Source organism: Danio rerio, chromosome 8, assembly GCF_049306965.1.
Source record: "Danio rerio strain Tuebingen ecotype United States chromosome 8, GRCz12tu, whole genome shotgun sequence".
Taxonomy (NCBI): Eukaryota; Metazoa; Chordata; class Actinopteri; order Cypriniformes; family Danionidae; genus Danio; species Danio rerio.
The window spans coordinates 15,477,062-15,490,843 of NC_133183.1; the positions used below are offsets into that span (position 1 = coordinate 15,477,062).

At 36.3% G+C, this 13,782-nt stretch overlaps 2 protein-coding genes and 1 long non-coding RNA gene across 8 annotated transcripts in view; 2 read left to right on the top strand and 1 right to left on the bottom strand.

Annotated features, from left to right (window-relative positions):
- Positions 1-13,782, bottom strand: part of si:dkey-258f14.3 — a 47,821-nt gene that overhangs the window by 18,335 nt on the left and 15,704 nt on the right. For 4 of the 5 annotated variants that reach the window (XM_073910123.1, XM_021478381.3, XM_073910122.1 and 1 more), the window contains exons 6-9: positions 13,531-13,746; positions 8,214-8,332; positions 6,090-6,229; positions 4,585-4,729 (exon numbers count right to left, since the gene is read on the bottom strand). In XM_073910123.1, the coding sequence (XP_073766224.1) occupies positions 4,585-4,729; positions 6,090-6,229; positions 8,214-8,332; positions 13,531-13,746 (620 nt within the window). Of the gene's footprint in view, positions 1-1,000; positions 1,055-4,584; positions 4,730-6,089; positions 6,230-8,213; positions 8,333-13,530; positions 13,747-13,782 lie in introns of those variants that run through there. The other variant, XM_073910124.1, reaches the window with a different exon arrangement.
- Positions 1-13,782, top strand: part of LOC567909 (LON peptidase N-terminal domain and RING finger protein 1) — a 42,025-nt gene that overhangs the window by 17,618 nt on the left and 10,625 nt on the right. Inside the window, exon 4 of one of the 2 annotated variants that reach the window (XM_068223106.2) lies at positions 10,550-10,615. The exons of the other annotated variant lie outside the window; for it this stretch is intronic. Coding sequence (XP_068079207.1) covers positions 10,550-10,558 — 9 coding nt within the window. The 3' untranslated portion in view covers positions 10,559-10,615. Of the gene's footprint in view, positions 1-10,549; positions 10,616-13,782 lie in introns of those variants that run through there. 2 annotated transcript variants of the gene reach the window in all.
- Positions 5,070-8,832, top strand: LOC141375591 (uncharacterized). The gene is made up of 2 exons (XR_012384174.1): positions 5,070-6,380; positions 7,045-8,832. It is a non-coding gene; the product is annotated as an uncharacterized lncRNA (long non-coding RNA).

Consider the following 13,782-nt stretch of genomic DNA (forward strand, 5'->3'; position numbering starts at 1 on the left):
TTAAAGTAACGCAGCCTGAACGCAGCATTTACATAAACATTTTAACAATTTAAAAACAATTTAAATAATGGCATTTATTATTAAATCTTGATTTTTAAAAGTATTTTTTTTTGTGTTATGCTGATTTCACTTTATCGGTATAGAATAGTCTAATCGGGTTAGCTTGCATGTGTGGGCGTAGTTTGATGTCTATCTAAAACTTTAAACATTTATTATTTGAAACTAAACGGAAATAAATAAGGAGAATAAAATAATGTAAAGCCCTTGTTTGGCACTGAAAGATCAGTCGCATTTATATAAACGGTATCGTTGCACTAATTCATTGATGTAATAATGAAACTGTGCGCATTATTATTACTATAAAAGTATATTGCCTTAAGTCAGTAACTTGGGCAGCAATGCAAAGTAATAACAAATTAGTGAATAAATAGCCTAAATGAAAGGAACAAGAGGGTCCAAAATCAGTCATAAGGTCTGCCCTTTTAAAATGCACCTGGCAGGGCCTGTCAGGGATGGCATTGTGGAGTTTTGCTATAACGCACATCAAACGCACCCAAACAAGCTAACCAACGTATTCAAGACCACTAAAGCTGGCAGGTGCTTGATGGGCTGGAGCTAAAATCTGCATTAGCCCTCAACTGATGTTGCCCATGCAGCCCTATTGAGTCGGTTAGTTTGCGTTTGCAGACCTGCTATGTCAATGTAACTTTATATTTTATTCATTATTTTAATTTATATTTTGCTAATTAATACTTAACTGTAAAAATGTTATTGAATATACTTAAAAGATTTTCTATTTACGTTCAATATGTCTGATACAAGGTTTAATATGTGTTAGTTGAGAAAGTTATTGATGTGCTCTGGCTCCTTTGAGGGAGGCGCACCGGAAAGCAGGAGAGAGAGGGAAAAAAGGAAGTGGAGGAATTCGGCAGATGCAATGCTGTTGTAATGTTGTTTGTGAATGTTATGTCGATGCTCCAGATTAAAGAAAAGAAACGAATTATCACCCTGGTAACCAGCGTTTATTTACGATGCCCACGTTGGAGAGAATGGTCTGTAAACAGCCAGAAATAAGGGTTACAATAACATGCCCGCTCACTTTTGCCAAGGCACTTACAAAAATACATTTCTTCTGATGCCATCTATCTAAAATGAACATTTACAAGCACAAAGACGTGGAATCGATCTATTGTAAAAGGTACTTTGTAAATAAGCATTTGCTATCAGTTCAGAGTCCCTTCTTCCGCTACGATCAGTGGTGAATTAGTCTTGTCTGGTTCTGTTCATTGTTGATTGGGTGAGAGCAGCTCAAGCTTACTGGCTGTGGAAATCAGCGGGCGTGGCTCATTATACTTCAGGAAAGCGCCGTTTATAACGCGCGTTTCAGTGGGGTTAAAACGGCGTTTTAAACGGCGTTTTGTGGCAAGCGGATCGCGTCATAAACCGCGCTTTTCACTAACACTAAAACGGCGTTAAAAACGGCGTTTTTTACAGGTTTACGCGCGTTATTTGCGGCGTTTGCAATCAGAACGGCGTTTTTAGCGGCGTTTGAAATGGTATTAGCGCCGTTTAATGCGGCGTTTTAATAGTAAACGCGATTGATTAATAGTGTATTTACGATACCTTCGGCTTGCCATACTCGGCGCTTTACAATACGCGCGCCACAACAGCTGATCAGAACGCGCGCGACAGCACCGCTATTCAGCACGCGCGCGGCGACAACACCCGCTTTAGGTTCGATCATTTCCATCTTTTTTTTCATCTCCGCTACTAGCAGCACACTCCATTTCCGCATTACTGGATCTGTAGCGACAACAGACCGCAAAGGATTATGGCCACGCCGGGGCTGATGGGAAATGAAGTTCCAGCTACCTCCCGTTCGCTTCATTCGCCTGAGCAAATTTTCTCAGAAGACCTATAGTTTTACCGAGTCATGCGACTTCGGTAATATCGAAAAAATTTAATATTGCGGTATGACGGTATTTACAATACCGTTACATCCCTAATTTTTACATAAAACATTAACTTTTTTTCTCAAATTCCATTTTATTAAAATGTAAAAATAAAATAACAACAACATCTAAGCTAAACAAAGTATTAGATGTATGTGCATCCCAATCCCTAATTCATTTGGCATTCATTATTTTTATTTACTCCTCCCTGGCACTCTTGAGACAAAAAAAAAGTGTTGCTCATTAATAACGTTTGTTCCCCTGGCCTCGCTCTGCTCCCCCAGCTCTCGTTATATGTTAACTAATGTAATTAAAGGTGCAGTAGGTGATTGTCTTCAGAAACATTTTTAATTGTGCTGGTTGAAAGTCTCTTCACATTCCAATAGCAATGATTAAGGTAAATGATCTAAATGTATTTATATGTATTTTTATATTCTGGGTAAGGCATAAAACTAAAAAAATGTTCATCCAATTAAATAGAGTCGGACCGACATCTCTCATAATCCCAATAAGTAACTCAAACTGTCAGTCAACAAATGCAGATTTGGGCTTTTGAGAGTCTCTGTTCACGCATATCCGCCATTAGTGTGTGCATGCCTGCCGCCTGTGCAATGACAGCCTGTGACGCGCTCCCGATATTGTTTACCGCTACTCTAAATATTCAGTCTAAAAAAGTGTGTAAGTGTGGCATAGTAATAGGTGAAATTCCTGCACGCCGCCCAGCCATCCACTTTTAACTGGCGAATCAATTGGGTTGTCTGCTGTCGTGTCTCGGTGGGCACGCTCGTGATTTCAAGAGACGTGGATTTTAAACACAGTCCCTCCCTGCCGTCCAAAGCTAATATGCTATCCAATCAGCATTTTGGCAGATCACCCACTGCACTTTTAACTAATCCTGCTTGCTGTAAAATATTGGATATTTCTTCATGTTTTAATGCTAAATTCTGATGCTGCATGAATTGAGATTAATTTTGTTTTCCCATTCTACTATTTTTGGAGTGAACTTAAGCTTCAAATGATCCCTTCATAGTGAGTCTCCAGTAAATGACTCACTGAATCAAAAGATCTAAAGAGAAAGATTCACTGATTATGCAAACTGATCTGGGTGGGGTTCAGCGTGTGAATGTGGTTTCACATGTATTCACTTGAATTATCGCTAATTATTAGTGTGATTATTACAGTAAGTCTGGAAATTCACCATTTTTGCTAAATAAACATCCTGTAACATCACTAAGTGCATTTACTAAAGTAAATTAAAAAAACTAAAGTACTTTGTTAGTTTGACTCAAGTAATATTGAAAAAGAGAAGCTTATTTTTCTACTGTAGAAATATTTTATTTAGCTATCTGCACTTTTACTCAAGTGCCTAACTTTGTTCAACTCATTTAGCAGAATGCTGCGTGTTGAATGTTGTGTTGACACTATTGAGCATGATTAATGATATAATCGATTGATAATAGAGTCAAAAGATGAAAACACCTTAGTTAATTTATTGTTCTTTGTTAAAAGGAGTGTCACCAAGTGTGCATTTAATCTTCTGCTGCTTTAGCTTATCTACTCTTCAGTTTCATGGGTTAGGGCAGGGATGGGCAAACTTGATCCTCGAGGGCCGGTGTCCCTGCAGAGTTTTGTTCCAACACTAGTCAAACACACCTGAACATGCTAATCAGTGTCTTTAAGATCACAAGAAATCTATAAGCAGGTGTGTTTGATTAGGGTTGGAGCTAAACTGTGCAGGACACCGGCCCTCCAGGACCGAGTTGGCCCACCCCTGGGTTAGGGCAATGCTGAGTTCACACTGCACGATTTTCAAAGTAGTCATGCCACAGATGTTTTTACACTGCATGACTATCTGGGGTAGCGTTCTGTTGGTGCTGTATTTATACTGTAGGATAGATCGGTGAAAAGGGGTTTCATACTGCATGACTTTACATATCAAAAAATTACCGATAACTTTGTCTCGGTTCACAAACTACGTCTCACAACCAAACACATGCGTTATTAACGACATAGTGAGAAAGCAGCTTTTAGTGGGGTAAAAATGTTCGTATTTTACTCACCTCGCCTTTGAAGGAAATTAGCATTTTTGTCTAAAACTTTTTTCTTTTTCGAACTGGTGGTGTGGTATTGATCAGATGACATGTCAAACAGACAATGCTGCTGCCAAATATACACTAGTTTTTTCTTGATTTCTTGGGTCCAAATAGACAGAAAAGAAGCGCTTTAAAATTCTCCCCCAACCTCCCGCTGGCCTGCAGATACCCATACTAGCGGATGCTGCTCTCTCATTGGCTGTAGGGGATCGCCAATGTTATTTTCAATCAGAACACATTTCACATGGCATGATTTAGAGTCGCCGACAGCTCCAGATATTCAGCATGCCAAATACCTCACTGGAGTCTGCGACTTATCGGCGATTCTCTCAGATTGCATCTTTGATAGTTCAAACTGTGTAATTGTTCCTTCTGTGAACGAGCACTGATTTACCCGTGATTTCAGCATTTCTCTGCAATTTCTCAAAATCTGTCAGCGAATCAAAATTGGGGCTAAAATCATGCAGTCTGAACTCCGCGTTAGGTAACCTGACAGTCTGAATGGGATTTTAGAAAACAGTGTTAAGATTTCAGACTACCTGCAGGCTGTAACAGTGGGTGAAGGATGACCAGTCCAGCTGGTGAAGCAGAACCCAGTCTCTGAGGCACTCTGAGCATGGTGCCATTGTGCTTGTCTGCACTACAAATAGAGTTGGTCAACTGATCACTCCAGTACACTCGACTCTGGAAAAGAAAAAAAAAAAAAATCCAGCAATAGCAACTAAACACCACTTCATTATAAAATTCATTACATATAGTATATACATTACCAATAGTTTCATTAAACAATAAAAAATTGCATAAAATGTACAGAGAAATAATTGCGTCCATTACCACGATGACATTCTATTTACACCAAATAATTAAAAACAGGTATCTAATAATACAATATATAATTATTCTATTTAGTATCAAATAAATAAGTATTTGTTTTTAATGATTAAGCATGAGCATATAATAATAGGTACTAGTATGCATCTAATAAGTACTTGCCTAAAGAATAACTACAACTAGTACATAAAATGTAGAGTTGTCATATGCATATAGAATACAACTAATCCAAAACTGAACAGATCATATCTTAAAGACGAAGAAGTCAACAACAATATTTGACTCACTATTTAATCAATATGTTTTAAAATATGTTTACCTATATTACAATAGATACTAGTACCTACTGAAATATCTACTAGTATCTAATAAGTACCTAAAGTACTAGTAACTAATAAGAAGTACTACTTTGCTTAATTGGTACTATAATATGATAATTAAGTACACATTTCTAATGAAAAAGTGCTAGTATCGGATAAATAAGTACTCTTCCAGTGTCTATTTATTAGGCAGTAGTAACGAATGAGTATTAGTAACTAACAATAACTAGTATCCAAGTAATTAAGTATGGAAAAATACTAGCAACATAAAACAAAACTCCTGTCCTAGTAGCATGAACATAGATACTGGTATGTTTTATAAATTAAATATTACAAAGGCAAAGCATGCAGTGGTGCAGTGGGTAGCACTGTCACTTAAAAGCAAGAAGGTTGCTGCTTTAAAGCCCACGTGTTCAAGTGGGTTTACTCCGGGTGCTTCGCTTTCCCCCACAAGTCCAAGACGTGCGCTATAGGTGAATAGGGTAAGCTAAATTATCCAATAGTATCTGGATGCAGCCTTTATGATGCAAGCTGAGATTGCATCACTCAGCGATGCAATCTCAAACACAATGCACTCAATGGAGTGAGTGACTTCACTGTGACGGGTAAGGTTAGGGGTGGGGTTAGGTGAGAGCATTAAAAAGCATTGGATGCACATCAGATTGCACTGCACCAGGTCTGCATCTAGCACCCTCTCAAATTATCCATACTGTATGTGTGTGAATGAGAGTGTATGGGTGTTTCCCAGTGATGGGTTGCAGCTGGAAGGGCATCCACTGTGTAAAACATATTCTGCAAAAGTTAGCCGTTCATTTCGCTGTGGTGACCCCTGGTTAATAAAGGGACTAAAAAGAAAATGAATAAATGAAAATCCAAAGGCTTGTGTTGTGTACCTCAAATATGGCCAGTCCAAATGGCTGATCCAGGTATCCATTGGACTCTACAACCGTCTTTCTATATTGTCCATCAAATAAAACCCTTGATATTGAGCGCAGACCGGAGTCGGCCCAGTACAGAAGCCCACGAGGGATATCTAGATGAGCAAAGAAATAATTTTTTATCATATTTCAGTGATGAAAACTAACAACCATAGATGACAATTATTATTCAGACATGAAACAAGCATCCTTATAGTATCAGTGCATCCAAACATTAAAATGCTGTTAATAATTACTCACTCTCATGTTGTTCTATTCTATATTCAGAGCACAAAATACAATATTTTAGATGAAATCTGAGGGCTTTCTCATCCTTCATAGACAGCAAGGGTCTCCAAACCATTAGGAAAATAATTAAAATCATTGTCAAAGCATTCAATGTGACTTCAGTGGTTCAATTGTAATCATATCAAACTCCAAAAACACTTTTGTGCAGCAGGAAAAATAGTAAAGTTCAGGCTGTGCTTTTACTTCTGGTAATATAACACTTATGTTATGTTATAATCGCAACACGCTGTATTGCACGTACTGTAGTAAAAACACCCCCTGACCAATTGCAAAAGAGAAGACATTGGTCAACATTGTCATTTTTACTTTTTTTGGTGCAAAAGATTGTTTCTGGAGCTTTGTTTAATTACAGCTAAACTGCTGAAGTCACATGGACAGTTTTGACAATGTTTTTTGTTCTTTTTTGAATTTGGATCATTGTTTATTTGTTTATTTCTTCTGTCATTTTAAAATGTAAATTGTGCCAAAGCAGCTTAACAGAAGTTCCAGTTTTCAGAGTTTAAGTTCAGTTCAGTTGTTTAAATTTCACTGCTGAACTTCCAAACACTGAAGAGCAAGTCCATCAATGCGCAGCTCCACAAGTCCCCTCATTCCGGTCTATGAAGTATGAGACAGCTCTCAGATTTCATGTAAAATATCCTATTAATGATATAATGATGTTTTTTGGGAGAACTGATTATTTGAATGCATGAAAAGTGAAGTAAAATATGAAGTTGAAAAACAGTTGCTTAAGAGACATCTTTTCTACAGTGGTGGCTAAAATGATTTGTTTTAATAATTAATCTGAAAGATCTGAAAAGATTATCTGAGAGATTTCCCAGCAAACAACTTTTATAATTGAGGGGTTTTGGTGAGGGGTGCGTCCCCTCCGTCCATGCTAAATCTCTATTCCTGGTTGTCCTTAGATGCTGGTTAGAGATTGAATTTTAGTCACCAGATGTCACGACCTAAATCTTACCTAATAATAATGTCTTATGTCGCTGTGTGCCTGCTGGGTTGTTTCCAATATTAAAAAGATTTTGTGAAATAAAAATATTCCCTTAATGTTTAAGGTTCTTCATGAAATCATTTATCTCAATGAATTGGTTTTAAAAATCTTTCAGAACAGTACAGTATATACTCGTGTGTAAGGTTTTAAAAACTGTGGAAGTCGGTACCCAGCAAACAATTCTGTGTTTAATAGACATCTAAATGTAGACAGCTTGGGTATAACAAGGCTAAACTTGGGCTGCCAGTGAAAATCTAATATACACCTAAAAATAAACCAAATCTATACAGATTAGACTTTATATGTTTAGTCATTCATTTCTGTTTATTTGATGACTAGTCTAGTTTTGGGCTTTTCTTAAACGTCTAGTAGATTTTTACTGATTTAGCCTTGTTTTAGCCAAGATAACTATGTTTAGATGTCTATTAGACATCTATTAGGCATCTTTTAAAAACAAAAATGCTTGCTGAGTTCCTCCTTTTGCAACAAATCAATTAGCACATCTAGTGGCATAAAGGCCATATATTTCCTGAGAATGTCACACTAACTTGGTTTCTTCTGTAAAGTCTCATGACTGCGTGAATTTGCAAAACTGACAGTGATTTTTGTATAGTTGTGGCTAATTAAAAAAAACCTTTTAAATATGTAGTATACTAATAATCTTGGCCACCATTCTACATAATAAAGTATAGTTAAATCTCATCCTTAAACTAATGTATGAATAAAAGCAAATTAAAGTGAATTAACATATGGAGTGAAAAGAGGTTTGACTTTACAACTAAGCTAGTACTGCAGATACTTACCTAGTGAGATTGCGACAGGGTTACGTACAAATGAAACTACCAATGCAAATCTGCTTTCCCCGTCCAAACCGACACGCTCAATTCTGGCAGACTCCCCACCTTCTGCCCAAAACACATACCTTTAGGAAGAAAAACTGGTTAAATGCTGTACACAAAGTAAGAAAAACAATCCATCAGTGAGTCCATATAATGCAAGTTGGGTGGGATGCTTAAGGTTGACATTTCAAAACGACACATTGTTATTGCATACTATAAGATGAATATACTGCATGTGCTGTGTTTGCGAAATGACAGCTGTGTTTATACAAATATATTGGTTGCTATACAGTGGAGGGGAAAGTATGTAATGTCACCATTTCAATCAGAAAACATATTTATAAAGGTGCTGTTAACTTGAAATTTTAAATGGATGTTGGAAACAACCAAAGAAATCCATATATGCAAAGGAAAAACAAAACATATTAGTTTACAAATGGAGGGATGCGTTATAAAAGGAAAAGACACTGGGAAATATATTGAACACATGAAGAAAGGCAGTGAAAGCCCAGAGAGCAGCTGAAATCTTAGTAGTTCTTCAGCAACCCTCTGCCTTTTATCAATGTAAAAGAATATTAGCTGCTTCAGTCCAAAATCTACATTAGCAGGATGATAAAGATAAACCATTGTGGATAGGGGTGTAACGATACACTCAGCTCACGATACGATGTGTATCACGATATAATGTTCACGATTCGATATGTATCACGATATTTGGAATAAAAATTGAAAATTAAACTGAAATGCAAATTTTACCAAGTAAACTATTTTTTATGTATTTCTTTTGTTTCAACTTGTTAAACTGAACCTTCTTTAAGAAAATAAATTAAACAGACCTGTCTCTGGAAAATAAAACAATTTAAAAACTTCTTAAAAATATTATTGAAATGACAGAGACAAAATTAAGGAAAAATTTAAGTAAAGGTGCAAAAAAAATAAGCTTTCTATTCAATTGAATTTAACAGTAAGAGCTTAAGGCTTTGCTTGGTCACTTGCGTTTTTTGTGTGTGCAAAAAAAAATCCACATTTCCAGGTATTTAATTCATATTTAATTAAATTAATTTGGAGATATCTCTTATTACAATTGTGACTAGTCAAAACTCATTTAGAGATATCTGCAAATATTTTTCAATGGAAGTCAATGGAGGAATATGACTAGTCATAATATATTTGCAGATATCTCCAATCTGATTTCGTACTAGTACAATTGTAATTGCAGATATCTCTAATTGTCATTCTGACTAGTTGAATTATAATTATGACTAGTCAAAATATAATTAGAGATATCTCTAAATATATTTATGGATAGTCAGAACAAAGGTTTAAATGCTAAAATGGCTTGCCATACGCGCGCGTCTATCATAGTCCGCCCTCTGTAGTAACAGTTCACGGTCAGCTCACGTCATGTGTGATTTTGCGGCGGGAACATTATATGAAGACAGAATGATATTTTAGGGTGAATTGTACCCTATAAATACAGTATGTGACTCTTTCAACACCATTAGAAGGTATCCCTGTCGCTGTGCAAAGTATGTAAATCACTGTGAAGACTTTAAAACTTCGGCTATGTTTGACCCAGTATGCGTGTCAAAAAGCGGACGAGTCTAAAGCAATGACTGTACAACCGAAATGTTGCAAGACGTCTGATTTTGAGAGGATGGGCCATCCTCTATTTCAGCTCCACTCATCTTGGTCTGCTAACATTACTGCTGCTGCAATCTGAACTCACGTGCGACAGCCGGTGGAACGTAGCTCACTTGCAAACAGCTCAACTAATAAGAGAAAATGGACGTCGTATCGTAATCAAATCGTCATAACGCCACGATGCATATTGTGACATTTTTGCATCGCAATAAATTGTACAACGATAAATCGTTACACCCCTAATTGTGGATATTTCAGCAAGACAGTGATCCAATATACAGCCAATGAAAACACTCAAATGTTTTCAGAGAAAGAAAATCAAGCTGCAGAATGGCCTAGCCAACCATCTGGCTTGAATCCAATACAAAATAAAGACCAGATTTGATAGACGAAACCCACAGAACCATCAAGATTTTTATACTTCAAGTCAGTAAAAAAAAAATAAATAAAAAATCCCACCTGAACAAAGCATGTGTCGTCTTTAAGCTGCCATCACCAATAAAGCCTTTTATATTAAATACATTCCGGTAGTTCAGCACTTTCTCCTTGTGTCATTCCATTGTTATTACACATGACTCATTTTTCTGTTTTGTTTTATTTTTATGTTTGTATTGTTTGGGTTTTTACCAAATTCTGGTTCAACTTCATGTCAACAGCTCCTTTAGGAATATTTTTCCCATGAAAAACATGACGTGTCCAATACTTACTTCCCGCACTCTATACTTGCGTAAGTACTGGCTGTCTTTTGTTCATTCATTTTAAATATGGTCTGTAAGTTTCATAGTACATCTTATTTCACAATCTGTAGATGCAGAAATGTTGACATACTGCTTCATTTGCCCGCTGGCTAAATTAAGTGGTCTACAGTTTAAAATGTTAATATTTGTTTTACACACACTTATCATTTACCTTTACAAAACAAAGGATGTGTTCACTTTACATGTTTTTATGAAGCATATCAATTCACTTTCATTATAATAGACTATTACTTGTTACCTACACCTTGGATGAGTAAATTACCAGCAAACTCATGACTTATACCTTTAAGCTTTTCAAAATCGTATGCTGAAAAAGAAACATCACCACACGCATCATCAGCTTAAAGATGTGCCTGTAAAAATAATCCCAATTCATTACGATTTTAAATTAGATATATAATTATAATTGTGTTTTAAGTACTGTATATAACATATAGTATATTTAATAGTATATTACTACATTTTAATACAGCTGCATAATATACTTTATGAAAGTAAAAGTCGAAATTATTTAAGATATTATATAACACAATTTATTTAGCGTAAGTCTAATAACATATTACTATTATATTATTATTGTTGTTATTATCATTGAATAATAATTTTAACAAACAAAAAAAGAAGTGATTTAAAAATAGATAATGATGGAGCCATTCTAATCTCAAGGGGCAAGGTGTTCCACAACCAAGGACCCGCCAAAGAGAAAGCTCTGTCCCCTCTACGTTTCAGCCTAGACTGAGGAACTGAAATAAGATTCACTGGTGTTGTATTGTCTAAAATATTTTTGTTCTTATTTTATGCCCCACAAAATGCTCTAGATGACTTTTTTTTCTATTTTGCATGGTTATGTGAAAATGATTTTACAATTGTACACAAATACACAACTATAAAGCATTATTCCACATTAAATTTAGAATTTTCTTCCACAGCTGTATATATGACCAGGGCTTGGCATTAACTTGTTTTGATAACCAGACACTGTGGCTAGCAGTTTTCCAACATTACTAGCCACTCGCCATTTTCACTAGTCACAATTTTGTAGTCGGGAAAATATATTTTATATGCATAAAATGTGACTTTGTCATGCTAAAACTACTTGATTCAGATTCTGTGTTCTGTCCACATGCCACCTCATTCTTTTCACTTTTTTGTTTGCCGTGTATATACTTGCTCAGTGAGCATGAACAAATGGGTTGTGGTTTCATAGTTTCAAATTGAAACTATTTTTTTATTTTACATGACTTTTTAAGCCTCAACAGGATTTGCCACATTTTTCTCTAGCCACACCAAAAACAAATACATAAAAAATAATAATTCTTAGCCTAAAATAACTAAGCAAAAGAAAGCAGGTGAAAAACATATTGTGTGTGATAATGAAAAGATGATCACGTCACACAGGTAATGTTGGGCCCATTAATAATCTGTTCATAGAATGGTTAAAGTGAAAGCAACCGCTGCTGCTTACAAAAAGACATCTAAAAAAAAAATCTCAAGCTCTTAAAAGTAGCAGGACTGTGGGTGCAAGAGCGTCACTTTTTGTCCAGTCTGTTTCAAAGAGAACCGATAACACCAATTGCGTTTTTAGGCACAGATGCTTCACGCAATAAAGAACAGTTTTTTTTAAAACTTATAAACACTCATGTGCATCACATTAGTGAGTGAAAAAAAAAAATTTGCCTGCTTCTCACCTCAAGAGTTGGTAATAGTAATAGTAAATTGCTGGAGAACATGAGCTGAAATGGTGATGGATGCTGACGAGTGTGTTTGCTTTTTCGAGTGTAAATACAGACATTACTTTGATTTCATTGAGCGGAAGAACAAAACTATTGCTGTGCAGTCTATGTCTAGTCTCTGAAGAGCTTTCATCTGCTTTTAACCTCGACCAGCAACTTGTTCGAGCGATTGAACAAAAAGCATTCTATGACAATTCGTCAGGAAAGAGGAAGTTGAATTTTTGTGTAGAATCAGGAGTGAAGGTGTTCTGAATTTGAAGAGAGTTTACATATTGCGTCTTTTGCACGTGCAAGTTCGTTAATTCCAATGGAGGCGCACGGCTTGCACACACATATCCAGAGCTCATATTGTGCACACTCGCATTTTGCAGGTGCACCAGTTAAAAACCACGAATCATGTGACAAGGACTGACTGGTCAGCTTCATGCATTGTATGGAATATACACATTTCGGTAGACTAATTACCACACAGAACACTGCAGTGCTTTTGCATATTCTAGATGTCAATGGTTTCAGGTATCCAGTTTTTTTTTTTTTTTTATAAATGTCTTCTTTTTTTGTTAAAACAAACAAACAAACTAATTAACTAATTAACAAACAAGTTTGGAACAAGTGAATGATGAGAGAATTGTAAAGTTTGGTTGAACTCTTAAGTCTTTTGAAAATGTCAAGCTGCTGTGATTAACCCATTGTAATGTTTCTTCGTGAATATTAAATTACTGAAAGAGCTTCCCTTTATGTTGTATTTTATACGTTTTAAAAGTAACTTCAAAGTAAAGTAATTAGTAATCTGATTACTTTTTACATCACGTAATTAGCAATGTAATCAGATTACAATTTTCCAGTAGTAATTTGCAATCTATTACTTGTTTAAAGTAACTTACCCAACACTGCTCACCTCGCGTGTGATCATGCTCTCATTAGGTATATACCATGCTCCTTTTGCTAACACAAAAACAGGTTTTTGTCATCTCTAACGCTGGCCCTAAACTCTGCTTTTTAAGAAAACTACAATTAAACTTTAACCAGCCAAAGTGGCTAGCTGGTGTGGCTGTGTAACCCGCCACAGATGAAATCCACCCGCATTTGGCAAGTTTGTGTTAATGTCAAGCCCTGTTATGGCATAGAAAAGCTGCATTTCCTTACCCTAACAGTGGCTGGACAGCAACAGCAGTAGGTTTAGAGAGCCCAGAGATAAGCAGCCTTTGCTTGGTGTTTTTCAGAGAGGCCATGTGTAAAGCACGAGTACTGGTGCTGATCCAATACAGACTCTCATGGATCCAGTCCACTGCCAATCCCACAATGCCTTTTGAAGCCTTCAACCACACAGCTGGTCTGTGGTCACCGGAGTCTAAGGACATCCTGAAACAGACAGATAAACTGGCTTAAATTGTGCAT